At 63.5% G+C, this 27452-nt stretch overlaps 1 protein-coding gene across 1 annotated transcript in view; it reads left to right on the plus strand.

The window, feature by feature from the left end:
* Positions 1–27452, plus strand: part of HUWE1 (HECT, UBA and WWE domain containing E3 ubiquitin protein ligase 1) — a gene marked incomplete at its 5' end in the record, with an annotated part of 54217 nt that overhangs the window by 16616 nt on the left and 10149 nt on the right. Inside the window, 36 exons of the mRNA XM_084224042.1 lie at positions 525–756; positions 1509–1736; positions 2474–2596; positions 2897–2992; positions 3408–3677; positions 5124–5276; positions 5777–5904; positions 5992–6073; positions 6601–6777; positions 7285–7411; positions 7881–8314; positions 9359–9554; positions 10082–10249; positions 11087–11229; positions 11591–11657; positions 12090–12298; positions 12819–13030; positions 13815–13994; positions 14391–14557; positions 15357–15502; positions 15583–15658; positions 16466–16564; positions 16775–16908; positions 17292–17463; positions 18034–18262; positions 19348–19526; positions 20833–20922; positions 21820–21968; positions 22058–22106; positions 22843–23058; positions 23175–23391; positions 23517–23650; positions 24024–24235; positions 24814–25102; positions 25758–25860; positions 26434–27019. Coding sequence (XP_084080168.1) covers positions 525–756; positions 1509–1736; positions 2474–2596; positions 2897–2992; positions 3408–3677; positions 5124–5276; positions 5777–5904; positions 5992–6073; positions 6601–6777; positions 7285–7411; positions 7881–8314; positions 9359–9554; positions 10082–10249; positions 11087–11229; positions 11591–11657; positions 12090–12298; positions 12819–13030; positions 13815–13994; positions 14391–14557; positions 15357–15502; positions 15583–15658; positions 16466–16564; positions 16775–16908; positions 17292–17463; positions 18034–18262; positions 19348–19526; positions 20833–20922; positions 21820–21968; positions 22058–22106; positions 22843–23058; positions 23175–23391; positions 23517–23650; positions 24024–24235; positions 24814–25102; positions 25758–25860; positions 26434–27019 — 6472 coding nt within the window. The remainder of the gene's footprint in view (positions 1–524; positions 757–1508; positions 1737–2473; positions 2597–2896; positions 2993–3407; positions 3678–5123; positions 5277–5776; positions 5905–5991; positions 6074–6600; positions 6778–7284; positions 7412–7880; positions 8315–9358; positions 9555–10081; positions 10250–11086; positions 11230–11590; positions 11658–12089; positions 12299–12818; positions 13031–13814; positions 13995–14390; positions 14558–15356; positions 15503–15582; positions 15659–16465; positions 16565–16774; positions 16909–17291; positions 17464–18033; positions 18263–19347; positions 19527–20832; positions 20923–21819; positions 21969–22057; positions 22107–22842; positions 23059–23174; positions 23392–23516; positions 23651–24023; positions 24236–24813; positions 25103–25757; positions 25861–26433; positions 27020–27452) is intronic.

Below are 27452 nucleotides of genomic sequence, written 5' to 3' on the forward strand. Positions count from 1 at the left end.
TGGACACCGCACACTGAGTGTGGACACTGACTGGACGCTGACTGTGGACTCTGTGCGCTGACTGGACCCTGATCACGGACACTGACTATGGACACTGGACCCTGATCATGGACACTGGACACTGACCACGGACACTGACTATTGACACTGGACACTGACCAGGGACACTGACTATGGACACTGGCCCCTGATCATGGACACTGACTATGGACACTGGACACTGACCAGGACCACTGACTATGGACACTGGACCCTGATCATGGACACTGACCGCACACTGACTAATACTCTTGGACACTGGACACTGACTGGACACTGACCATGAACACAGACCAGTGCCCCTGGACACTGCCACTGATCCTGGGATCTCCCTTGGGACACTGACCATGGACACTGCCCCTGTCCCTGGACACTGACCCCTCCAACACCCTTCCTGTGGGTGGGGGGATGCTCCCATGACCTTGGGGTCCCTCCCATGACCTCAGGGTCACTCCCAACACTCCAAATCCCTTTTTTCCCCCCAGGACCTTTAACTGGGCGCTGTCCATGGGGGGCAAGGTGCCGGTGGGGGAAGGTCTGGAGCACCCCGACCTGCCGGACGGCACCGGCGAGTTCCTGGACGCGTGGCTGATGCTGGTGGAGAAGATGGTGAACCCCAGCACGGTGCTGGAGTCCCCCCACGCGCTGCCTGCCAAGGCCCCCCCGCACGGACACCCCCCTTTCAGCGCCCTGCGCTTCCTCGTGGTCACCCAGAAGGTGAGCAGGGGGAGAAACGGGGCTTGGTGGGTGAAAAATGGGGTTTGGAGAGGAAAAAGTGGGGTTTGGGAAGGGAAATGGGGTTTGGGGGGGTAATTGGGTTTGGGGAGGGGAAAATAGGGTTTGGGGGGAAAAAAGGGGTTTGCTCATTTCACCCCTGCAAAACTCCTGTTCCCATCCTATCCCCACTGTGTCCCCACCGTGTCTCCACCTCCTCCCTGCTGTGTCCCCACCGTGTCCCTACTATGTCCCCACCATGTCCCCACCTCCTCCCTGATGTGTCCTCACCGTGTCCCCACCATGTCCCCACCTCCTCCTCCCTGCTGTGTCCCCACTATGTCCCCACCTCGTCCCCACCTCCTCCCTGATGTGTCCCCACCATGTCCCCATCTTGTCCCCACCTCCTCCCTGCTGTGTACCCACCATGTCCCCACCATGTCCCCACCTCCTCCCTGATGTGTCCCCACCGTGTCCCCATCTTGTCCCCACCTCCTCCCTGATGTGTCCCCACCATGTCCCCACCATGTCCTCACCTCCTCCCTGCTGTGTCCCCACTGTGTCCCCACCATGTCCCCACCATGTCCCCGCTGTGTCCTCACCGTGTCCCTGCCATGTCCCCGCCGTGTCCCCACTGTGTCCCCACCTTCTCCCTGCTGTGTCTCTGCTGTGTCCCCGCCCTGTCCCCACCTTCTCTCCACCGTGTCCCCACCTTCTCCCTGCCACATCCCCACCGTGTCCCCCCGTGTCCCCAGGCCGCGTTCGCCTGCATCAAGCAGCTGTGGCAGCGGCGGCCGCTGAAGGTGTACGGGGGGCGCATGGCCGAGTCCATGCTGGCCATCCTGTGCCACATCCTGCGGGCGGAGCCGCTGCTGCGCGAGCGCCTGGGCCGCGAGCGAGAGGGGCCCGCGCCCGACGAGCCCGGGGCCGATGAGGGGGGCGCCCGCAGGGAGCCCCACGTCAACCAGCAGCAGCTGCAGCAGGTGTGGGGATGGGATATGGGGGGGTGGGAGGGGGAAAAATGGGGGTGGGACAACAAAATTGGGGGGTGGGATGGAGAAATGGGGGTGGGAGGGGGAAAATGGGGGTGGGAGGGGAGAGAATGGGGGTGGGAGGGGGAAAAATGGGGGTGGGAGGGGAAAAAAGGGGGTGAGAGGGGAAAAATGGGGGTGGGACAACAAAATTGGGGGGTGGGATGGAGAAATGGGGGTGGGAGGGGGAAAAATGGGGGTGGGAGGGGGAAAAATGGGGGTGGGAGGGGGAAAAATAGGGGTGGGACAAAAATATTGGGGGGTGGAATGGAGAAATGGGGGTGGGAGGGAAAAAATGGGGGTGGGATGGAGAAATGGGGGTGGGAGGCCAAAAACTGAGAAGTGGGGCAAAAAGTTGATTGTGGAATGTTAAAAACTGGGGTGTGGAACAGAAAAATGGGGGTGGGAGGCCAAAAACTGAGAAGTGGGGTAAAAAAAGCCGGGGGTGGGACAAAAAACTGGGGGGTGGAAGGGAAAACTGGGGGGTGGGAGGTCCCCCCAAATCTTCTTCAAACCCCTTTCTGTGCCCCCAAATCCCACCCCGCATCCTCCCTGACCCTGACCTCTCCCTGTACCCCCCTAAATCCCCCTAAACCCTTCCCTGTCCCTCCTTAACCCCCTCCTCGTGCCCCCAAATGCCCCCCAAACCCTTCCCTGTGCCCCCCTGACCCCTCTGTGTGCCCCCCCAGCTGATGGACATGGGTTTCTCACGGGAGCACGCCATGGAGGCCCTGCTCAACACCAACACCATGGAGCAGGCCACGGAGTACCTGCTCACCCACCCACCCCCACTCATGGGGGGCTCAGCACGGGTCAGTGGGGCTGGGGGGGGCACAGCAGGGTGGTCTGGGGCAGAGGAAGGGGAAGTGGGGAAGTTTGGGGGGCTTGGCACGGGTCAGTTGGGGGGCTGAGGGGCTAAATGGGTGGCTCTTGAAGAAGAGGAAGGGGATTTGATGGATTTCAAAGTGGTTTAGGAAGGATCCCGAGGGGTTTTAGGGTGTTCCGAGTGGTTGGGAGGGTCTTGGAGGAGTTTGGGTGGTTGAGGGGTTTTTGGGGGGGGGGTTTTGGGGTGGTTTGGGAGGGTCCCCACAGCCCCTGACGCTGCCCCCCAGGACCTGAGCATGTCAGAGGAGGATCAGATGATGAGAGCCATCGCCATGTCCCTGGGCCAGGACATCCCCATGGAGCAGCGCGCTGAGTCCCCAGAGGTGGGACCCCCAAAAACCCCACTTCCCCTCCCAAATCCTTGTTTCCTATCCAAAACAAATATTCCTCCCCCATTTTACATCCCCCAAACTCTCATTTCCCTGCCCCAAACCCCATTGCCCTGCCCCAAACCCCATTTCTCCCTCATTTCCCTGCCCCAAACCCCATTTCTCCCCTGATTTCTCCCCCCAAACCCCCATTTCTCCCCCATTTCCCTCCCCAAACTCCATTTCTCCCCCATTTCCCTGCCTCAAGCCCCCATATCTCCCCCCAAACCCCATCTCTCCCCCATTTCCCTGCCCCAAACCCCATTTCTCCCCTGATTTCTCCCCCCAAACCCCCATTTCTCCCCCATTTCCCTGCCCCAAGCCCCGTTTCTCCCCCCGAAGCCCCCTCCTCACCCCATATTCCCCCCAGGAGGCCGCGTGCCGCAAGGAGGAGGAGGAGCGGCGGGCGAGGGAGCGGCAGGAGGAGGAGGAGGCCAAATGTCTGGAGAAGTTTGAGGGGGCCGAGCCCCTGGAGGCGGCCGAGCTCGGGGCCTTCACGGACTCGATGCTGCCCGGCTGCTCGCAGCTGCTGGACGAGCTGCCCGACACCGTGTACCGCGTCTGCGACCTGCTGATGACGGCCGTGCGCCGCAACGGCCCGGCCTACCGCGACAGCGTGCTCAAGCAGGTGGTGCAGCAGGTATGGAGCCCTGAAGACAGCCTAGACCCGGCTTAAACCCGTCCTGAACCTGTCCCAAACCCACCCTGAGACCCCTAAACCGACCCCGAGACCCCCGACCCCAGTGATGGCTGTGCGCTGCAACGGCCCGGCCTACCCGGGCAGTATGCTCAAACAGATGGTGCAGCAGGTATAGAGCCCTAAACCCAGCCTAAACCCAGCCTAAACCCAGCCTAAACCTGTCCCAAACCCACCCTGAACCAGCCCTGAGACCCCTAAACCCATCCTGAGACCCCTGACCCCAGTGATGGCTGTGAGGACTCAGTGCTCAAACAGGTGGTGCAGCAGCTCCACAGTATGGCCTGGGGGTCAGATCCCCTAAACCCACCCCAAACTCATCCTGAACCCCTCCTGAGACCCCTGAACCTGCCCTAAACCCACCCCGCGACCCCCGACCCCAGTGCTGGCTGTGTGCCGCAGTGGCCCAGCCTACCGGGACTGCGTGCTCAAACAGGTGGTGCAGCAGGTATGGAGGCTTAAACCCAGCCTAAACCTGTCCCAAACCCACCCTGAACCAGCCCTGAGACCCCTAAATCTGCCCTAAACCCACCCTGAGACCCTTGACCCCAGTGATGGCTGTGTGCCACAGTGGCACAGCCTGCTGGGACTTGGTGCTCAAACAGGTGGTGCAGCAGGTATGGAGCCCTGAACCCAGCCTAAACCCAGCCTAAACCCAGCCTAAACCTGTCCCAAACTCACCCTGAACCAGCCCTGAGACCCCTAAACCCATCCTGAGACCCCTGACCCCAGTGATGGCCGTGTGCCGCAATGGTCCAGCTTGCCAGGACTCAGTGCTCAAACAGGTGGTGCAGCAGCTCCACAGTATGGCCTGGGGGTCAGATCCCCTAAACCCACCCCAAACTCATCCTGAACCCCTCCTGAGACCCCTGAACCTGCCCTAAACCCACCCCGCGACCCCCAACCCCAGTGATGGCTCTGTGCCACAATGGCCTGGCCTACCGGGACTGCATGCTCAAACAGGTGGTGCAGCAGATATGGAGCCTAAACCCAGCCTAAACCTGTCCCAAACCCACCCTGAACCAGCCGTGAGACCCCTAAACCTGCCCTAAACCCACCCTGAGACCCCTGACCCCAGTGATGGCTGTGTGCCGCAGTGGCACGGCCTGCTGGGACTCGGTGCTCAAACAGGTGGTTCAGCAGGTATGGAGTCCTGAACCCAGCCTAAACCTGCCCCAAAGCTGTCCCAAGCCCACCCTGAGACCCCCTAAACCTGCCTTGAGACCCCCCTGAACCCCCAGGTGTGCCAGGTGCCACCCTGAACCCCGCTGACTGCTCTGACCCTCTGAACCACACTGACCCCCTGAACGCCATTGACCCCCCTAAATCCCACTGACCCCCCTAAATCCCACTGACCCCTGACCCCCACTGACCACTGGGTCCCCCCAGGTGTGGGAGGCGGCCGATGTCCTGATCAAGGCGGCCGTGCCGCTGACCACCAGTGACACCAAGACCGTGTCGGAGTGGATCAGCCAAATGGCCACCCTGCCCCAGGCCTCCAACCTGGCCACACGCATCCTGCTGCTCACCCTGCTCTTCGAGGTACCCCAAAACCCGGGGGGACCCCCAAAACCTGGGGGGGGTTAACTCCAAAACCTGGGGAGGCCCCTAAAAAGCTGGGAGGGAGGAAACCGAAAACTTTGGGGGGGATCCCAGAACCTGTGGAAAGACCCCAGAACCTGGAAGGGACAGCACAAAACCTGGGGAGGCACCCCAAGACTTGAGGGGAACACTCCAGGGTCCCTGGGCCTCACAAAATAAACCTGGTGTTTTCTATTTTCTGAAAATCCCGAGGTTTGGGGTGTTCTGGGGTGTTTTGAGGGTATTTCGGGGGTGTTTGGGGTGGTTTTGGGGGATGCTGATGTTTTTGGGGCATGCTAGGAGCTGGAGCTGCCCTGTGTCCCCTTGGGGGAGGTCCAGCTGTGTGCTGGTTTGGGGCTGTTTCTGTGGATATTTCGGGGCTGTTTCTGGATATTTTCGTTGGGATTTTGGAGTTGTTTGGGATGTTTTTTGGGGTGCTGATGTTTTTTGGGGTGCCCCAGGAGCTGAAGCTGCCCTGTGCCCGTGTGGTGGAGTCCAGCTGCGTGCTGGATGTGCTGATCAAGCTGCTGGAGGTGGTGCAGCCCTGCCTGCAGGCTGCCAAGGAGCACAAGGAGGTGCAGACCCCCAAGTAAGGAGTGACCCGTTGCAGATCCCCCAGAATCCCCCCAAAACCCCCCTGGGATGCTCTCACGACTTTTCTGCCCCCCCAAAAAAGGTGGATCACCCCTGTGCTGCTGCTGATCGATTTCTATGAGAAGACAGCCGTGTCCTCCAAGCGCCGCGCGCAGATGAACAAGGTGGGGGGTCCTGGGGGGAATTTGGGGGGTTTGGAGGGGTCTGGGAGGCGACATGGGGGCTTCTGGGGACACATGGTGGGACTGGGATGGGGGTTGGAGCAGCCAGGGTGACTGACACAGGAGGTGGCACACAGTGCCCTGGGGGACACAGGGGATGACATGCAGGATCCAGGGTGACACAGGGTGCTGGGAGACACAGGGGGTGACACTGTGGGTGACGCACAGAGCCCTAGGGAGCACCCTAGGGCACACAGGAGTTGACATCCAGAGTCTTGGGGGACATGGGGTCACACACAGTGTCCTGGGGTATGCAGGGGGTGACACACAGGGTCCTGGGGAGGGGCCTGGGGGACAGAGGTTGTGACATGCAGAGTCCTGGAGGACACAGGGTGTGACACACAGGGTCTGGGGTACACACAGCATCCCTGCAATGGGGACAGTGACCTCACCACCCCACCACACCCGGTTTGGGGGTCACACGAGGGTCACCAGGCCGCTGACCCCCCCTCCCCACGTGCTCCCCCCAGTACCTGCAGGCCACTGGGAACAACTGGCGCTGGTTCGACGACCGCTCGGGCCGCTGGTGCAGCTACAGCGCCAGCAACAACAGCACCATCGACGCGGCCTGGCGGGCCGGGGAGCCCAGCGTGCGCTTCACGGCCGGCCGGCGGCGCTACACCGTGCAGTTCACCACCATGGTGCAGGTGAGGGGCTGGGGACAGGGCTGGGGGACATGGGGACACGGGCTGGGGTCGTCCAGGGCACGGGGACACAGCCCCGAGTCATGGGGACACAGCCCAGCGTGCAGGGACACAGCTCCAGGGCTTGGGGACACAGCCCAGGGTCATGGGGACACAGCCGTGGGGGACGGGGACACGTCCTTGGCTTAGCCAAGGCATGGGGACACAGCCCCCAAGGCATGGGGACACAGCCCAAGGTCATGGGGACACAGCCCAAGGGCATGGGGACACAAACCAGGGTCACCTAGGGCAGGAGGACACACCCCTAAGGGTAGGGGACAGACCCCTGCTGCCACCCAGCACAGGGGAACACGGCCACGGTGTCACCCACTGCAGGGGACACCCTGCTGGTGTCACTAAGTGAGATGGGGGAATCCCCCCATGGCAGAGGGACACCCCTGGTGTCACCCCATGGGGAGGGGCCCCAGTGTCACCCCTGTCACCCCCCCCCCCCCCCCCCGGTGTCCCCAGGTGAACGAGGAGACCGGGAACCGGCGCCCGGTGATGCTGACGCTGCTGAGACCCCCCCGTGCTGGGAAGGGCCGCGACGAGGGGGGGACCGAGGACCCCGAGGGGAAGGGCAAGGACGAGACCCCCGGTATGGGGCTGGGGAGGGGCTGTGAGGGGTTTTGGGGGGGGGGTCCGAGGAGTCATTGGTGGGGGGTCTGAGGGGTTTTGGGGGGTCTGAGAGGTCGTGGGGGATGTGAGAGGTTTTAGGGGGGTCTGAGGGGTCATGGGGGGTGGTTGGAGGGGTTTTGGCAGAGTCTGGGGGGTCATGGTGGGATCAGAATGGTCATGGGGGGTCAGAATGGCCATGGGGGGTCACAGGGGTCATGGTGGGATCAGAATGGTCATGGGGAGTCAGAATGGCCATGAGGGGTCACAGGGGTCATGGTGGGATCAGAATGGTCATGGGGGGTGAGAATGGCCATGGGGGTCACAGGGGTCATGGTGGGAACAGAATGGCCATGGGGGGTCATAGGGGCCACAAATAAGTGCCCAAGACCCCCCCAGCCATACCCACCCCCCAAAAAACACCCTCCTCACCCCTTTCCTCATCCCCACAGCTCCAGACCCCCCCTCTACAGACGAAGACCCCCCTTCCACCACCACCACCAGCACCACCACCACTCCCACCGCCCCCTGCCCATCCCCTCCCTGCCCAACTCCCACCCCCGAGGAGCCCCGGGACGACCCCGGTGCCGACGCCGAGGCTCCGGTGCGGGGCCTGGCGGAGGAGGCGGTGCCGGCCGTGCTGCGGGCGTGCGTCAGCATGCTGGGGGTGCCCGTGGACCCCGACACGCTGCACGCCACGCTGCGCCTGTGCCTGCGCCTGACGCGGCAGCACAAGCACGCGCTGCTGTTCGCCGAGCTGCGCTCCACCCGCACCATCCTGGCGCTCACGCAGAGCTCCGGCTTCACCGGCTTCACACCGCTGGTCACACTGCTCTTCCGGCACATCATCGAGGACCCCTGCACGCTGCGGCACACCATGGAGAAGGTGAGGGGTGGGGAGGGGGTGGGAAAGGGGGGTGAAGGGACTGGGGGGTTGGGGAGAGGAAATTGGGGGGCTGGGGGAGAGGGGAATAAAGGGAGAGTGGAGTTGGGGGGCTGGGGGAGAGGGGATTGGGGGGCTGGGGGTGAGGGGAGAGGAAATTGGGGTGCTGGGGATGAGGGGAACAAAGGGAGAGTGGAGTTGGGGGACTGGGGGAGAGGGGATTGGGGGGCTGGGGGTGAGGGGAGAGGAAATTGGGGTGCTGGGGGAGAGGGGAATAAAGGGAGAGTGGAGTTGGGGGCTGAGGGAGAGGGGAATGGGAGCTGGGGGAAACGGGAGAGGAAATTGGGGGCCAGGGGGAGAGGGGAATAAAGGGAGAGGGGAGAGGGAATTGGGCTGGGGGTGAGGGGAATAAAGAGAGAGGGTAGTTGGGGGGTTGGGGATGAGGGGAGAGAGGAATTGGGATGCTGGGGGAGAGGGGAGAGGAGCTGGGGGGGCTGGGGAAGAAGGGGAGAGGAGAGGGGAGAGTGCATTAGGGGTCTGGGGGAGAGGGGAATAAAGGGAAAGGGGAGTTGGGGGACTGGGGGTGAAGAGAGAGGAGGATTAGGGGGCTGGGGAAGAAGGGGACAGAAAATTGGGGGCTGGGGGAGAGGGGAGAGGAGCTGGGGGGCTGGGGAAGAAGGGGAGAGAGGAAATTTGGGGTCTGGGGGAGAGGGGGATTGGCGACATGGAGGGAAGGGGAGAAGGAATTGGGGCACTGGGGGGGATAAAGGGAGAGGGGAGTTGTGGGGCTTGAGGAGAAGGGATCAGGCAATTGGGGGGCCAGGGGACGCTGGTGACAAGGGGAACAGGGAATTGGAGCTGCAGGGGACAGGGGGATCAGGGAATTGGAATCCAGAGGACAAGGGGATCAGGGAATTGACACTCTGGGACCAGCAAGGCCAAGGAGGGCTCTGCACCTCTGGGGCTCCAGGCTCCCACGGGAAGCTCTCCCGGGGGTGCCCCTCTGGCCCCGTGCCCACGGTGTCCCCGCCATGTCCCTGTGCCCAGGTGGTGCGGTCAGCAGCCACGAGCGGGGCGGGCAGCACCACCTCGGGGGTGGTGTCGGGCAGCCTGGGCTCCCGGGAGGTGAATTACATCCTGCGGGTGCTGGGCCCCGCCGCCTGCCGCAGCCCCCACGTCTTCACCGAGGTGGCCACGGGCTGCATCCGCATCGCCCTGCCCGCGCCGCGCGGCTCCGGCACCGGTGAGGGGCTGGGGGGTCCTGGAGGGGGGCTGGGATTGGGTGGGGGAGACCCTGGGGAGGGTCTGGGTACCTGGAACAGGCTCCTGGAAGGGGGTCTGGGATGTGGGGGAGCTCCTGGAGGGGGGATGGGGACATGGGGGGAATCCCAGGGGTTCCTGGCAGCTGTAATGGGGTCCTGGGAGGATTCCTGCAGGGGATCCCAGGGTGTTTCTGTCCCCAAAAAATGGGGTTTCAAGGGTCTCTCGGAACAGGGGTGTCCTAGTGGTGACTTTATCCCCCAGAAATGGGGTCCCAGGGGTCCCGTTAGCCTCAGAATGCGTTCCAGGGATGCTTCTCTTCCCAAAAATGGGGTCCCAGGGGTCCTGTTATCCTTAGAACAGGGGTTTCTCAGAATGGGGGTCCCAGAGGTGCCTCCATCCCCCAGAAACCACCATCCCATCTCATCCTCATCCCCAACCTGACACCACTGAGGATCTCCCCAAATCCCTGACCCCCCAATTTCCCCCCGTTTCCCCCCAATTTCCCAGCCTCTGACGATGAGTTTGAGAACCTGCGGATCAAGGGGCCCAACGCGGTGCAGCTGGTGAAGACCACGCCGGCCAAGGCGGCCGCGCTGCCGCCCATCCCCGAGCCCATCCGCGACGTCATCTACGACATGCTCAACGCCCTGGCTGCCTACCACGCCCCCGATGAGGGTACGGGGGGCTCAGGGGGCTGGGGGGGCTTGGAGGGGGCAGAGGGAGGAGTGGGAAGGACATGGAGCAGGAATTGGGGTGTCTTGTGCAATGTTTTTGGTACCCACCATGCCCCTGATGAGGGTACGGGGGGCTTAGGGGGAGCAGAGGGAGGAGTGGGGGGCACGTGGAACTGGATTTGGGGTGTCCTGTGCAATGCCCTGGGTGCCCACCATGTCCCTGTGGGTGTCCCTTGGGAGATTTGGGGAGCCCCCACAATGGGGGCAGACACCCCCAGAGAAATTTGGGGTGCAGAGAGAGGAGTGGGGTGTACGTGGAACAGGAATTGGGGTGTTCTGTGCAATGTCTTGGACCTCTGACAAGGGTTTGGGGGGCTTGGGTCCCCCACAGTGGGGTCAGACACCTCCTGGGAGGTTTGGGGTTTTTTTTGTGAAGGGAGGGGAGCACAGGGGGCGAGGATTGGGGGGCACACCAGGAAATTGGGGTGTCCCCAGGGAGCCAGGTAGATGTGGAAAAGGATTTGGGGGGCCCTTGATATGCGGAAGGGATTGGGGTGGGAATGGAATTGGGGTGTCCATATAGCAGGGATAGGGGTGTTCCTATAGGGAAGGGATTGGGATGTCCATATAGGAAAATTGGGGTGTTCATAAAGGGGGTATTGGGGTGTCCATATTGAGAAAGAATTGGGACGTTCCTATAGGAAATGGATCGGGGCGTCCATCTAGGGACAGAATTGGGGTGTCCTTATTGGGGTCAGTCAGGGTGCCCCATCCCCCAGGCATCCTCAGCCCCTCTGGGGGTTGCCCCCTGCCCCCCTGAGTGCCATGTCCCCCGCAGGTGACAAGGGGGACCCCAAGAGCGCGGCGCCCAGCGAGGTGAGCCAGCTGCTGTCGGACATTGGGGACGACATGTACCAGCAGTACCGCAGCCTCACCCGCCCCCCCGCCGACTTCGACCCCCCTGCCGGCTTTGCCATCAACGTATGGGGGCTTGGGGGGGTCCTGGTGGGGCTGAGGGGTGGTTTGGGGGGGCTGGGAGGGGATTTGGGGGGACTGGGAAGGGATCTGGCGGGGCTGAGGGGCGGTTGGGGAGGCTGGAAGGGGATTTGGGAAGGCTGAGGGGTGGTTTGGGGGTTGGGAGAGGAGTTGGGTGGGGCTGGGGTGTGGTTTTGGGGGTCTAGGGGTCTGTTCAGTGGGATTTGGAGGGGATTTGGAGGGCCCAGCATTGCCAGGGTCACTGATGTTTCAGAGAGATGGTAACAGGGGGCTCTGGGGGTGTCACTAGGGGTCTGTGGGGTTTTGGCCCCCTGCCCCAGGCTCTGACCCCCCCCTGCTCCCCCAGGCCCAGGTTTTCGCTGCTGACGGAGCCTCAGCCGAGACGCCGCCCTCGGGAACCCCCCAGGGAGAAGGTGGCACTGTCCCCCGAGTCCCCTGCTGGTGTCCCCTGCTTGTCCCTGATGTCCGCACCATGTCCTTGTGACCCCAACAGTCCCAAGCCCCCCCAACATCTTCTCTGTACCCCCACACATCCCGATGACCCCTCTGTGTCCTCAAGGTCCTTGAGCCCCTCCATGTCCCTGAGCCCCTCTTGTCCCTGAGTCCCCACTGTCCCTTCCATGTCCCCTAGGTCCCCAAGCCTCTCCAGTCCCTGAGCCCCCACTGTCCCCTCCATGTCCCCAAGGTCCCTGAGCCCCCTAAGGGCACTCCCCTGTGTCTCCTGATGCTGTCCACTGATGCTGTCCCTGTGTCCCCTGATGCTGTCCTCATGTCCCCTGACTGTCCCCTGCCGCTGTCCCCTTGTCCCCTGACTGTCCCCTGACCCTGTCCCCATGTCCCCACAGCATCCAGCCCCGAGGAGGGCCGCGAGGGCCGCAAGGAGAAGGAGGGGGAGCGCGGCGAGGAGCGGGGCCGGGCGCGGGGCTCCAAGCCCCTGATGCCCACCTCGACCATCCTGCGGCTGCTGGCCGAGCTGGTGCGCTCCTACGTGGGCATCGCCGCCCTGATCGCCAACTACAGCTACAGCGTGGGCCAGTCCGAGCTCATCAAGGAGGTGACACCGCGGGGACAGGCCACCAGGGGGGACAGGGGACAGGGACAGCCGTGTGGCTGACAGGGTGTGCTGGGAGGGCCAGTCCGAGCTCATCAAGGAGGTGACACCAGGGACAGGGACAGCCATATGTCTGACAGGGGGTGGTGGGAGGGTCAGTCCGAGCTCATCAAGGAGGTGACACCACAGGGACACAGCCACCAGGAGGGACAGGGACAGGGGTGGCTGCTGCCACAGGGAAGCCATGTCCCTATCAGGATATGCACGGGGGGGGGTTCTGTCACTCCCTGTGCTTTGGGGTCTGCTGTCACCTCGGGGAGGGGTGTCATTTGTCACCACTTGTAAAAGGGTGCCTTGTTAGCTTGATTATTAGGGTCTCCTGTTACCCTGTCACAGGTTCCCTGTCCCTCTAAACACCTCAGTCCTGTCCCCTGTGCTCGAGGGTTCCCTGTCCCCTTACCCTGAAGGTCCCCTCTTGTCCCCTGGCCGTGGGTCCAGGTGTGTGACCCCCGTGTCCCCCCAGGACTGCAGCGTGCTGGCCTTTGTCCTGGACCACCTGCTGCCCCACCAGCAGAACGCCGAGGACAAGGACACGCCGGCGCTGGCACGGCTCTTCCTGGCCAGCCTGGCCGCGGCCGGCAGCGGCACCGATGCCCAGGTGGCCCTGGTCAACGAGGTCAAGGCCGCCCTGGGCCGCGCCCTGGCCATGGCCGAGAGCACCGAGAAACACGCCAGGTGTGGGGACAGCTGGGGACAGAGTGGGTGCAGCATGGGGACAGTGTGGGGCCAGCATGGGGACAGCATGGGCACAGTGTGGGGACAGCATGGGCACAGTGTGGGGACAGCTCAGGATGGTATGTGGATAATGTGGGGGCAGTGTGGTGACAGTTTGGGGACGGCTGGGGACAATGTGGAGACAGTGTGGGTGTGGTGTGGGGACAGCGTGGGGCCACTGCAGAGATGGCCTGGGGATGATAATGGATAGCGTGGGGACAATGGAGGGTCACTGCAGAGAGCCTGGGGACAATGTGGGGATGGCTGGGGACATTGTGGAGCCACTGCAGAGACAGCCTCGAGGTCAGCAGTGTCTCTCATCCTCTGTTCCCCACAACATGACCGGTGTCCCTTGTCCCCCTGGAGTGACCGCTGTGCCCTAGAGTGACCAGTGTTGCCCAGAGTGTCCCCTATCCCCCCAAGTGACCGGTGTTCTCATCCTCTGTACCCCCTCAGCATGACTGGTGTCCCTTGTCCCCCTGGAGGGAATGCTGTTGGTGTCCACCCGGAATGACCAGTGTCCCCCTGGAGTGACCGGTGTCCCCCTGAGTGTCCCCTGCCCCTCTGAGTTACCACTGTCCCCTGGAGTGATCACTTTCCCCCAGAGCATCCCGCATCCCCACAAGTGTCCACTGTCCCCCTGGAGTGACCGCTGTCCCCTGGAGTGACCACTGTCCCCTGGAATGATCGGTGTCCCCTGGAGTGACCGCTGTCCCCCTGAGTGACCGCTGTGCTGTCCCCGCAGGCTCCAGGCCGTCATGTGCATCATCAGCACCATCATGGAGTCGTGCCCGTCCACCTCCAGCTTCTACAGCAGCGCGGCCAAGCCGCCCCACAACGGCATGAACAACATCATCCGCCTGTTCCTCAAGAAGGGGCTGGTCAACGACCTGGCCCGCGTGCCCCACAGCCTCGACCTGTCCAGGTGAGGGCCTGGGGGGTCAGGGGGCATCCTGAGGGAGTTTGGGGGCATCTTTAGGGGTTTGGGGGGGTCTTGAGGGGTTTTGGAGGGGTCTTGAGGAGGTTTGGGGGAGCTTTGTTGGGGTTTTGGGGTATTCTGAGGAGGGCCATAGTGGATTTGGGGTCCCTGCTGGGCGTGGGGGTCCCTGTTGGGTTCAGGTCCCTGCTGGGTTTGGGGGTCCCTGCTGCGTTTTGGGGAGGTTCCCGCTGGGTTTGGGGTTGATGCTGTGTTTGGGGAGGGGTCCGTGCTGGGTTCAGGGTCCCTGCTGGATTTTGGTGTCCCCACTGGTTTTGGGAGGGGGGGGGGGTCCCCTGTGTGTTGGGGTCCCGGCCAGTTGGGGTGCCAGCCCTGCTCCCCCAGCCCCAACATGGCCAACACGGTGAACGCGGCGCTGAAGCCGCTGGAGACGCTGTCGCGCATCGTGAACCAGCCCAGCGGGCTCTTCGGGGCCAAGGGCTCCTCCAGCAAGAGCAAGGCCGAGGGCAACGGGGGCGCCCGCGAGGCGGGGGCTGCACCCCCCGATGGAGGTACCCCCCGGGACCCCCGTGTCACCCCACAGCGCCCAGTGTCACCCACGGCCACAGCCCCCCGGTGTCACCCCATGGCCACAGCCCCAGTGTCACCCACAGGCCCCAGGGTCACCCACGGCCACAGCCCCCCAGTGTCACCCCATGGCCACAGCCCCAGGGTCACCCCACAGCCCCCAGTGTCACCCACAGCCCTCCAATGTCACCCCATGGCCACAGCCCCAGTGTCACCCACAGGCCCCAGGGTCACCCCACAGCCCCCAGTGTCACCCCATGGCCACAGCCCCAGGGTCACCACACAGTCCCCAGTGTCACCCACAACCAGACCCACAGCCCCCCATGTCACCCTATGGTCACACCCCTGGTGTCATCCCGTGGCCACCCCAGTGTTACCCACAGCCCCGGGTGTCACCCTGTGGCCACACCCCTAATGTCACCCACAGCCCCACCCACAGCCCCACCCCCAGTGCCTTCCAGGTTCACCCACAGCCACACCCACAGCCTCCCATGTCACCCTATGGTCACACCCCTGGTGTCATCCCATGGCCAGCCCGTGTCACCCCATGGTCACAGCCACAGCCCCACCCCCAGGGTCACCCACGGCCCCCTGGACCCCCCATTGTCACCCCCAGCCCTCCTAGTCCATCCTTGGTCACCCCAGGTCACCCCCTGCCCCCCTCACCTCTGCTGCCCCCCAATTTCCCCCCATCTCCCACCCCTCCTTTACCTGCCCCCTGTGATTGATTCCCCCGTCCCCCACACCCCATGACCCTCCTGAGGACCCCCCCGTGACCCCCAGGGGACCCCGGGGACCCCGAGCCCCCCGAGGAGGACGCGGAGGCGGCGCAGGCCGAGGCGGCCGACGGGGACATGGACGGCGAGGCCGAGGGGGACACGGTGGTGCTGGCCGGGCAGCCCGAGGGGCTCAGCACTCAGGAGATGCAGGTCAGGGACCCCTCCCCAAATCCCCCGAGACCCCCAAGTGCCCCCCAGCACCCCCAAACCCCCCCTGTGCCCCCCCTCAGGTGGAGAATGAGCTGGAGGATCTCATCGATGAGCTGCTGGAGAGGGACGGCGCCGACGGCAACAGCACCATCATCGGTGAGGGACAGCAGAGTGACCACTGGGCAGCAGAGTGACCGCTGGGCATTGGGGTGACCACTGGGCAGCAGAGTGACCACTGGGCAGCAGAGTGACCACTGGCCATTGGGGTGACCACTGGACAGCAGAGTGATCTCTGGGCAGCAGAGGACAACTGGGCATTGGGGTGACCTCTGGGCATTGGGGTGACCTCTGGGCATTGGGGTGACCACTGGGCAGCAGAGTGACCACTGGGCATTGGGGTGACCACTGGGCAGCAGAATGACCACTGGGCATTGGGGTGACCACTGGACAGCAGAGTGATCTCTGGGCAGCAGAGTGACCACTGGGCATTGGGGTGACCTCTGGGCATTGGGGTGACCACTGGGCAGCAGAGTGACCACTGGGCATTGGGGTGACCACTGGGCAGCAGAGTGACCACTGGGCAGCAGAGTGACTGCTGGGCATTGGGGTGACCACTGGGCAGCAGAGTGACCACTGGGCATTGGGGTGACCACTGGGCAGCAGAGTGACTGCTGGGCATTGGGGTGACCACTGGGCAGCAGAGTGACTGCTGGGCATTGGGGTGACCACTGGGCAGCAGAGTGACCTCTGGGCAGGGGGGTGACCTCTGGGCATTTGGGTGACCACTGGGCAGCAGAGTGACTCCCAGGACATCAGGGTGAACCCCTGGACATCAGGGTGACCACTGGACAGCAGGGGAACCACTGGGCATTGGGGTGACCCCCTGGCCGTCAGGGTGACCCCTGGCCATCAGGGTGACCCCTGGCCATCAGGGTGACCCCCAGCCATGTCCCCTGTCCCCAGTGAGCCGCTCGGCCGAGGACGAGTCTCAGGAGGACGTTCTGATGGACGAGGCTCCGTCCAACCTCAGCCAGGCCTCCACACTGCAGGCCAACCGTGAAGGTGGGCACGGGGATTGGGGTTTGGGGGGCACTGGGAGGAACTGGGAGGCACTGGGAGGTCCCCAGGGCTCTGGGGGGGGCTGCAGGGTTGGAGTGACCTGGGGGCGTTGGGCTCCTTATGGTATCAATGGGGGAGATTTGGGTTGGGGATTTGGGGGTGTCCCCGGGGGGGTCTCAGGGTCCTACAGACCCCCCCAACCCTTCCCCACAGATTCCATGAACATCCTGGACCCTGAGGATGAGGAGGAGCACACGCAGGAGGAGGACAGCAGCGGCAGCAATGAGGACGAGGACGATAGCCAGGACGAGGAAGAGGAGGAGGAGGAGGAGGATGAGGATGATCAGGTGGGGTTAAGGCACTGAGGCCCCCCCCAAAACTCAGGCGTGCCCCCAAAACATCGGGGTCACCCTCAAAGGTTGGGGTTCCCCTAAATAATGTGGTCTTCTCTGTAGCTGTGCCCCTGTTTTGGGGTCAGGGCAAGGCTTTTGGGATTGGGCTGCCCTATTTTGGGATCAAGCTGCCGCCAATTTAGGGTCAGGGGGTGCTGTTTTGGATCAGAGTACCCCCAGTTTTGGGTCAGGAGTTCTGTTTTGGGGCAAAATGCCCCAATTTTGGATCAGGGGGAGCTATTTTGGGGTGAAATGCCTCACTTTTGGATTTGGGGGGGCTATTTTGGGCCAAAAACCCCCAATTTGAGGCCTGCTGACCCCTTGGTGGACCCTGCCAGGACGATGAGGAGGGTGAGGAAGGTGAGGAGGAGGAGGATGATGATGATGGCTCAGAGATGGAGCTGGATGAGGATTACCCCGACATGAACGCCTCGCCCCTCGTGCGCTTTGAGCGCTTCGACCGTGACGACGACCTCATCATCGAGTTTGACAACATGTTCTCCAGCCCCAGTACGGCACTGGGGGGCACTGGGAGGGACTGGGAGAGACTGGGAGGGACTGGGAGGGGATGTGGGGACACTGAGACAGGACTGGGAGGGAACTGTGAGGGACTGGAGGGCACTGAGAGGCACTGAGAGAAAAAAAACTGGGGTGTCCCCACCCAGTTTGTCACATTGGGGTGGTCAGGAAAGGGTCACACCCTCCCCCCAGCCCCCCAGTTTAGTCTCTCTGTGGTTTTTGTGGTGTTTTCCCTAATTCCTCCCTGTGGTTTTTGGGGTGTGATACCCCCATTTCTCCCTTCCCCGTGGTTTTTGGGGTGTTTTCCCCAATTCCTCTCTGTGGTTTTTGGGGTGTCTGACCCCCTGTTTCTCCCTTCCCCGTGGTTTTTGGGGTGTTTTCCCCAATTCCTCCCTGTGGTTTATGGGGTGTCTGACCCCCTGTTTCTCCCCTCCCTGTGGTTTTTGGGGTTTCTGACCCCCTGTTTCTCCCCTCCCTGTGGTTTTTGGGGTTTCTGACCCCCTGTTTCTCCCCATCCCTGTGGTTTTTGGGGTGTCTGACCCCCCATTTCCCCCGTTCCAGCTGACATCCCGCCGTCCCCCGGGAACATCCCTGCCAGCCACCCTCTGCTGGTGCGGCACGCGGAGCACGGGGGGCTGGGGCTGGGGGCCGGCCCGGGGGGCGCCCGCCTGGCCCAGGGGCTGGGCCGGAGCCAGCGCACGCTGCGGCAGCTCACGGCCAACGCCGGCCACACCATCCACGTCCACTACCCGGGGGCACGGCAGCCAAACCCCCCCCTGATCCTGCAGCGGTGAGTGACCACTGCTGGCAGTGGCCAGAGACCCCTTGGGGTCACCCAGACCTCCTTGGGGTCACCCAAACCTGCCAGGGAACACCCCCAAACCCTCCCCTGATCCTGCAGTGGTCAGTGACCACTGCTGGCAGTGGACAGAGACCCCTTGGGGTCACCCAAACCCCCCCAGGGAACACCCCCAAACTCCCTTGAGTTCACCCAACATCCCCCCAATTCTGCACCCTGGTGAGTGACCACTGCTGGGAATGTCCAGAGACCCCCTGGGATTATCCAGACTCCCCAGGGAACACCCCCAAACCCTCCCCTGATCCTGCAGCAGTCAGTGACCACTGCTGGCAGTGGCCAGAGACCCCTTGGGGTCACCCAAACCCCCCTGGGAACACCCCCAAACCCTCCGCTGATCCTGCAGCGGTCAGTGACCACTGCTGGCAGTGGACAGAGACCCCTTGGGGTCACCCAAATTCCCCCCCGGGATCCTCCCAGATCCTTCCGAGGAGCACCCTCAAACCCCCCAATCCTGCAGTGATGAGTCACCACTCCCAGCAATGTCCAGAGACCCCTTGGGGGTCACCCAAACCCCCTTGGGGTCATCCAAACTCCCCTGGGAACACCCTCAAACCCCCCAATCCTGCAGCGATGAGTGACCACTCCCAGCAATGTTCAGAGACCCCTTGGGGGTCACCCAAACCCCCTTGGGGTCACCCAACCTTCCCATCATCCTCCAGCAGTGAGTGACCACTCCTGGCAATGTCCTGAGACCCCTTGGGTTGGGGTCACCCAAACCCCCCTGGGAATCCCTATCCACTACCTGGCCTTGTGCCACAGCCCCTCCCTGGGGGTCCTACAGCCCCATCCGGGGGTCCCACAACTCCACCCTGGGGTCTGATACCCCCAACACCCCCATTGATGCCCCCTGTGCCCCCTCCCCAGGCTCCTGGGCCCCTCAGCAGCCACTGACATCCTGCAGCTGGGCAGCAGCCAGGCTGTGCCCCCAAGTGGGGGTCCCACACTCCCCCTGAGCCCCCCAACACCCCGGTTCGTGCCCCCTGACCTCCTCTGAACCCCCTGTGCCCCCTCCCCAGGCTCCTGGGCCCCTCGGCGGCCGCGGACATCCTGCAGCTGAGCAGCAGCCTCCCGCTGCAGAGCCGGGGCCGGGCGCGGCTGCTGGTGGGCAACGAGGACGTGCACATCATCGCCCGCTCCGACGACGAGCTGCTGGACGACTTCTTCCACGAGCAGGGCAGCGCAGGCAGCCAGGCAGGCGAGTGGGGGCACCTGGGCACACCTGGGGGACATGGGGGACACACCTGGGCACACCTGGGAACACCTGAGGGCACCTGGGCACACCTGGGGGACACCTGGGGGCACCTGGGCGCACCTGGGGGACACCTGGGGAAGGATACCCATAGCCAGGCAGGCGAGTGGGGGCACCTGGGCACACCTGGGGACACCTGGACGCACCTGGGAACACCTGGGGGCACCTGGGTGCACCTGGGGACACCTGGGCACACCTGGGAACACCTGGGGGCACCTGGGCACAGCTGGGTGCACCTGGGCACACCTGGGGGACACCTGGGGGAGGATACCCACAGCCAGGCAGGCGAGTGGGGGCACCTGGGAACACCTGGGGACGCCTGGGCACGTCTGAGGATGCCTGGGTGCACCTGGGGACACCTGGGAACACCTGGGGGCACCTGGGCACACCTGGGGGACACCTGGGGGAGGATACCCACAGCCAGGCAGGCGAGTGGGGGCACACCTGGGGACGCCTGGGCACATCTGAGGACGCCTGGGTGCACCTGGGGACGCCTGGGCACATCTGAGGACGCCTGGGTGCACGTGGGGACACCTGGGGGACATGGGGGAGGATACCCACAGCCAGGCAGGCGAGTGGGCACACCTGGGGGCACCTGGGCGCACCTGGGGACATGGGACACACACCTGGGCACACCTGGGGACACCTGAGGGACATGGGGGAGGATACCCACAGCCAGGCAGGCGAGTGGGCACACCGGAGCACACCTAGGGATACCAGGGGGTATCTGGTCACATTTGGGGATACCTGGGCACACCTAGGGATACCTGGGGACATGGGGGGCCATACCCACAGCCAGGCAGGTGAGTGGGCACACCTGGGCATCTGGGGGCACCCAGGGACAGCTTGGGGTACCTGGGGACATGGGGGGACACCCACAGCCAGGTAGGTGAATTGGCACACCTGGGGACAGCTGGGGGGCACCTGGAGACACGGGGGGACACCTAGGGATACAAGGGGACAGGGAGAGACCCCCAAAACATGGCACAGACACAGGGACACAGCAGGGGCGGGGCTGGAAGAGCGGGTGGCCCTAAAGGGGTGTGGTCTGTTGGGAAAGGGGTGGGGCCTAAAGGGGTGTGGTGGGTGGGGTTTAAGGAATCTGTGGGAAAGGGTGTGGCTTAATGGGGTGTGGTCTGGGGAAGTGGGCTTGGCTGATTGACAGTCTTGGGGTGGGTGGGCTGAGATGGGCGTGGTCCCACTGGGGGGGTGTGGCCTCTGCAGCCTCCAAAGCTCCCATCCCCCCCCCCAGGGACCCTGTCCAGCATCCCCACGGCCCTGACGCGCTGGACCGAGGAGTGCAAGGTCCTGGACGCTGAGAGCATGCACGACTGCGTGTCTGGTGAGACCCCCGGGAACCCCCTGGACAGCCCCCAGACCCCTGGGAGCCCCCCAGACCCCCGAGAGCCCCCCAGACCCCCGAGCCTCACTCTTCCTTCCCCTGCAGTGGTCAAGGTGCCCATCCCAAGGGTCCCAAACATCCCCATTTCCCCCCTTCAGTGATGAAGGTGCCCATCCTGGGAGTCCCACACACCCCAACCCCCCCCATTTATTTCCCCCCACAGTGGTCAAGGTGCCCATCCTGGGGGTCCCACACACCTCAAACCCCTCTGTTTCTCCCCCCCAGTGGTCAAGGTGCCCATGCTGGGGGTCCCACACACCTCAAACCCCCCATTTATTCCCCCCAGTGATCAAGGTGCCCATCCTGGGGGTCCCACACACCTCAAACCCCCCATTTATTCCCCCCAGTGATCAAGGTGCCCATCCTGGGGGTCCCACACACCTCAAACCCCCCCATTTCCCCCCCCAGTGGTCAAGGTGCCCATCCTGGGGGTCCCACACACCTCAAACCCCCCATTTATTCCCCCCAGTGATCAAGGTGCCCATCCTGGGGGTCCCACACACCCTAAACCCCCCATTTATTCCCCCCAGTGATCAAGGTGCCCATCCTGGGGGTCCCACACACCTCAAACCCCCCCATTTCCCCCCACAGTGGTCAAGGTGCCCATCCTGGGGGTCCCACACACCTCAAACCCCTCTGTTTCTCCCCCCCAGTGGTCAAGGTGCCCATGCTGGGGGTCCCACACACCTCAAACCCCCCATTTATTCACCCCAGTGATCAAGGTGCCCATCCTGGGGGTCCCACACACCCCAAACCCCCCATTTATTCCCCCCAGTGATCAAGGTGCCCATCCTGGGGGTCCCACACACCCCAAACCCCTCTGTTTCTCCCCCCCAGTGGTCAAGGTGCCGATCCTGGCCCGCCTGGAGGCGCTGAGGGATGAGGAGCTGGATGAGCGGCGCGAGAAGCGCCGGCGCCAGGCGGCCGAGGACGAGGCCAAAGGCGCCGAGCGCGGCCCCGAGGACAAGGACGGAGCAGAGGCCCAGGTGAGAGACCCCCAAAAAACCCCCCCAAAACCTCCCCAGGACGTGGGGAAGGGTCCCTCCTTCATTCCCCACCTTCCCATCTCCCACAGGACGCGGCGTCCAAAGCCGGCCCCGCTTCGGCCGATGTCACCCCCCCAGGTAAATCCCCCCAGCTCACCTGGACCTCCCCCAAACATTTCAACGGCCGGACCCCCCCAAAAAAAACCCCCGAATCCCCCCCTGGAGCTGGTGCCGCGCGGGCTGAGGTAGTAGATTGTATAGTTGGAGGGTCACACCCCCGTCTCGGAGATAACTATACATTCTACTGTCTTCCTCGCGCGGCGCGCGCCGCCGGAGCCGGGGGGTCCCGGGGGTCCCGGGGGGGTTAGACATCCCCTCACCCTACCAGCACATCCAGGATGGGGGCGGAGTGGGGTTCAAATGGGGAAATCCGGTGGTTTTGGAGGGTTTAAAGGGTTTTTGGGGGTTTTTTTAGGGAAGGGTTGAATGGGGAGTTTTAGGGGGTTTGGAGGGGGTTGATGGAATTTGGGGGGTGGTTTGGCTTTAGGGGTGGGATGTCCCCTGCCCCCAGTTGTTCCCTCCCCTCCCCAAAATTGTCTCCACCCCTACATTGTCTCCTCACCACAAATTTTCTCCTCCTTGTAAATTGTCTTCCCTCCCTCCCCCCTCCCAGAATTGTCTCCTTCCCCCCCAGACCCTCTCCTATCCCCGCTGGGGACCCCCTCTCATTTTAGGGCACAGCTGGATGACTGGGATTCCCCAAAATGGGGAAAAAATGAACGTTTTGGGGTGCGGGGTGGGGGGGGGGGCTCCCAAATTTTTGGGTCCCCCCCAATGTTGACCCCTGTGTGTGTCCCACCCCCCCCCCTCCCAGAACACAGCGGGACCCCAGGAGAGACCCCCCCTCCCGGTCCCCACCGGACACTGGTGATGCTGGAACCGACGCCGACCCCCCCAGACCCCCCCCCAGGAGCCCCCCAAATCCCTGCTCGCCCCCCCCAGCCCCCCGAACACGAAGAGGGGGGGCCCGGACGACCCCCCCAAGACGCCGAGGCCACTCAGATGGAGCTGTCACCTGCCCCCACCATCAGTAAGTGCTTGGTTTTGGGGGGGATCCCTTGAGTTTTTGGGGTTTTTCTTCTTTTTGGGGTGGGCGGAAGTCTCCCCAGATTTGGGGGGGCTCCAGTGTCCTGTCCCCTCTCCCAGCGTCGCTGTCGCCGGAGCGGGCAGAGGACTCGGACGCGCTGACGGCCGTGAGCAGCCAGCTGGAGGGGTCCCCCATGGACACCTCGAGTTTGGCCTCCTGCACCTTGGAAGAGTCTGGGGGGGCTCCCTCTGCCCCCACAGCCCCTCAAAACCCCCCTGGAACCCCCCAAGGACCCCCTCCCGCCCCCCCCGACACCGCTCAGCCTCCGGACGATAGGTGAGAGCCTCCCCTTCCCCCCTGTTCTGTCGGTGGAAAACAGGGGGGTCGTGGTTTTGGGGAGGGCCGTGGTTTTGGGGTGTCCCCTCCTTGCTGACATCACAGCTCTGTGATGTCACCCCCAGCTCTCCCCCAGCCTCATCCTCGGAGAGTTCGTCCACCCGGGACTCGGCCGGGGCCATTTCTGGGGCCGACTCCCGGGGGATCCTGGAGGAGCCGCTGCCGTCCACCAGCAGCGAGGAGGAGGATCCGCTGGCCGGTCAGTGACACCCCTGTGTCCCCTGTCACTGCTCAGTGACACCCCTGTGTCCCCTGTCACTGGTTACTGACACCTCTGTGCCCCCCTCTCACTGGTCAGTGCCACCCTTGTGTTCCCTGTGGCTGGTCAGTGCCACCCCCCTGCCGCTCCATGTTGTCTCTGTCACCTTCCAGAATCCCCTGTCACCCTGGGAGTTTTTAGGGGTGTCCCTGGGAGATTTTAGGGTGTCCTCAGAGGTTTTTAGGGCTGTCCCTGATGGTTTTCAGGTGTCCCTGAGGGATTTCAGGGTATCTCCAAAGGCATTTAGGGACATCCCTGGAAGGTTCCAATCTATTCCCTGGGATGTCCCCAACGTGTCCCAAACATGTCACAGGGATCAGCCTCCCTGAGGGCGTGGACCCGTCCTTCCTGGCGGCGTTACCCGATGACATCAGGCGGGAGGTGCTGCAGAACCAGCTGGGGATCCGCCCACCCGCACGGGCCCCGCCTGCTGCCAGCCCCGCCCCACCCGTGGTGGCCAATCCCGGCCTCACCGAGGTCAGCCCCGAGTTCCTGGCGGCGCTGCCCCCGGCCATCCAGGAGGAGGTGGGTGTGGCCACACTGTGGGCGGGGCTATGGGTTGGGTGTGGTCTTGGGGCAGGGCTAAGGGAGGGGTGTGGTCTTGGCATAGGGTTAAAGGATGGGTGTGGCCTTTTTGGGGTGTGGTCTCTTTGAGGTGTGGCCTCTTTGGGGTGTGTCCACATGGAGGTGTGGCCTCCTGGGGTGTGGCCTTTTTAGGTGTGTCCATATGGGGGCATGGCCTCTTTGAGGTGTGTCTATGAGGTGTGGGCTCTTTAGGGTGTGTCCCCATGGGGGTGTGGCCTTTTTGGGGTGTGCCCACATAGGGACATGGTATCTCATGGTGTGGCCTCTTTGGGATGTGTCCACCTGGGGGTGTGGCTTCTTTGGGGCACATCCCCATAGGGATGTGGCCTCTTTGGGGCATGGTCTCTCAGGGTGTGGCCTCTTTGGGACACATCCCCTTTAGGAGTGTGGTCTCTTTGGGGTGTGGTCTCTGGGGGTGTGGCCTCTTTGCGACACGTCCCCACGTGGGCGTGCTCTCTCGGGCCGTGCCCCCTCGGCCCCGTCCCGGTCCGGCCGTGTCCCAGCGCTGTCCCCCACAGGTGCTGGCGCAGCAGCGGGCGGAGCAGCAGCGGCGGGAGCTGGCTCAGGCCACGGGCTCGGACGCGCCCATGGACCCGGTGACGTTCATCCAGACGCTGCCGTCCGAGCTGCGGCGCTCGGTGCTGGAGGACATGGAGGACTCGGTGCTGGCCGTGATGCCGCCGGACATCGCGGCCGAGGCGCAGGCGCTGCGGCGCGAGCAGGAGGCGCGGCAGCGGCAGCTCATGCACGAGCGCCTCTTCGGTCACTCCAGCACCTCGGCGCTCTCGGCCATCCTGCGCAGCCCTGGTGAGGGGGGACCTGTCCTGCTGCCCCCCAATTCCTTCTGTGTCCCCCCCAATTCCCTCTGTGTTCCCCACAATTCCTTCTGCCCCCCAAATCCTTTTGTGTCCCCCCAGTTCCTTCTGTGTTCCCCACAGTTCCTTCTGCCCCCCAATTCCTTCTGTGTTCCCCTCAATTCCCTCTGTGTCCCCCCAATTCTCTCTGCAGCTCCAACTCCCTCTGCCTCCCCCAATTCTCTCTGTCCCCCAATTCCCTCCGTGTGCCCTCCAATTCTCTCTGTCCCCTGAATCCCTCTGTGTCCCCCCCCAATTCTCTCTGCAGCCCCAACTCCCTCTGCCCCCCTCAGTTCTCTCTGCCTTCTCCAATTCCCTCTGTGTCCCCCCCCATTTCTCTCTGCCCCTCAATTCCCTCTTTACCTCCCAGTTCTCTCCCCTGAATCCCTCTGTGTCCCCCCCAGTTCTTTCAGCCTTCCCCCAGTTCTCTCTGCCCCTCATTCCCCGTGTCTCCACCCCGATTCCCTCAGTTTCCCCCTGTTCCCAGTATGTGACATGTCCCCCCTGTGTGACACATCCCTGACCCTGCTGTATGACATGTCCCCAGTGTCCCCAGTCCGTGCCGTGTCCCCCCCACTCTGTGACACCTGTGTCCCTGTCCCCTGCAGCGTTCACCAGCCGGCTCAGTGGGAACCGGGGCGTTCAGTACACGCGGCTGGCGGTGCAGAGGGGGGGCACCTTCCACATGGGGGGCACCGGCACCCACAGCAGGTCAGTGGGGCAGGGGCACAGCTGTGGGGTGGGGACACAGCTCTGGGGTGGGGACACAGCTCTGGGGTGGGGGTGACAGTTCTCTGAGAGGGTAGGGGGTGTCTGGATCTGTTTGGGGTTAGTTTAGGGGGGCATTTTGGGGTTGGTTTGGGGTCAGTTTTGGATCAGTTGGGGTATAACCATGTCCCCAGACCAGCAGGGAGCAGAGTGGACAGGGCAGTTTGGGGTTGGTTTAGGTCAGTTTGGGGTCAGTCTCAGCTGTCCCCCCAGGCCTGCGGGCAGCAGCACGGACAGAGCAGTTTGGGGTCTGGTTTGGGTCAGTTTGGGGTCTGGTTTGGGCCGCTTCTGGCTGGCACCCATCCTCAGGCTGGTGGGTAGCAGTGTGGACAGGACAGTTTGGGGTTGGTTTAGGTCAATTTGGGATCGGTTTTGGTCCGTTTGGGGTCAGCTTCAGCTGTCCCCCCAGGCTGGCGGGCAGCAGCGTTGACAGGGCAGTTTGGGGTCAGTCTGGGGCTGGTTTAGTGCTCTGTTTTGGGTCACTTTGGCTCACTCCTGGCTATCCCCCATCCCCAGGCCGGCGGGCAGCAGCGTGGACAGCCTGCTGCGCCTGCGCGGGCGGCTCCTGCTGGACCACGAGGCTCTGTCCTGCCTGCTGGTGCTGCTCTTCGTGGACGAGCCCAAGCTGAACACCAGCCGCCTGCACCGCGTCCTGCGCAACCTCTGCTACCACGCTCCCACGCGGGGCTGGGTGGTCCGCAGCCTGCTGTCCATCCTGCAGCGCAGCAGCGAGAGCGAGCTGTGCCTCGAGACCCCCCGCGCCACCCCCGGGCCGGGCTCCGAGGAGCGGCCGCGGGGCCGTGGCGGCGGAAGCCGCGCCGGGCCCGGCTCGGCCGCGGAGCCGCGCGGGCTGGACCTGCTGCACCGCATGGAGTCGCGCAGCTCCGGGCAGCTCTCCTGGCTCTCCGTGTCCATGGACGCCGCCTTGGGCTGCAGGACCAACATCTTCCAGATCCAGCGCGTGCCCGGCCGCAAGCACACGGAGAAGCACGCGGCGGCCGCCGGCTCCGCCGTCCACATCCACCCCCAGGCCGCGCCCGTGGTGTGCCGGCACGTGCTGGACACCCTCATCCAGCTGGCCAAGGTGGGGGTGCTGGAGCAGGTTTGGGGGTTCTGTGAGGGGAACTGGGGAGTGTTACTGGGTTTTTGGGAGGTTTATTGAGGGTTTTTGGTTTGTTAAAGGGTGCTTTGGGGGGAAATTGGGGTGCACTAGAGCCCATTATTGGGTTTCTGGAAGGTTCCTTGAGGGTTTTTTGGCACGTTAAGGGGTGGTTTGGGGCTCTTTGGGGGAAATTAAGGAACACAGTTGGGTTTTTGGGAGGTTTCTGGAAGAGTGTTGGCATATTAAGGGGTGGTTTGGTGCTCATTGGGTTTCTGGGATGTTCCTTGAGGGTTTTTTGGCAGATTAAAGGGTGGTTTGGGGATCCCCAAGTGAATGCTAGATGCCATTCTTGGGTTTCTGGGAGGTTTCTTGAGGGTTTGGGGGGCACTGGGACATTTTGGGGTGCGCCAAAGCACATTAAGGGGTATCTGGG

This window comes from Fringilla coelebs, assembly GCF_963513975.1.
Source record: "Fringilla coelebs genome assembly, chromosome: 33".
NCBI classification, from domain to species: domain Eukaryota; kingdom Metazoa; phylum Chordata; class Aves; order Passeriformes; family Fringillidae; genus Fringilla; species Fringilla coelebs.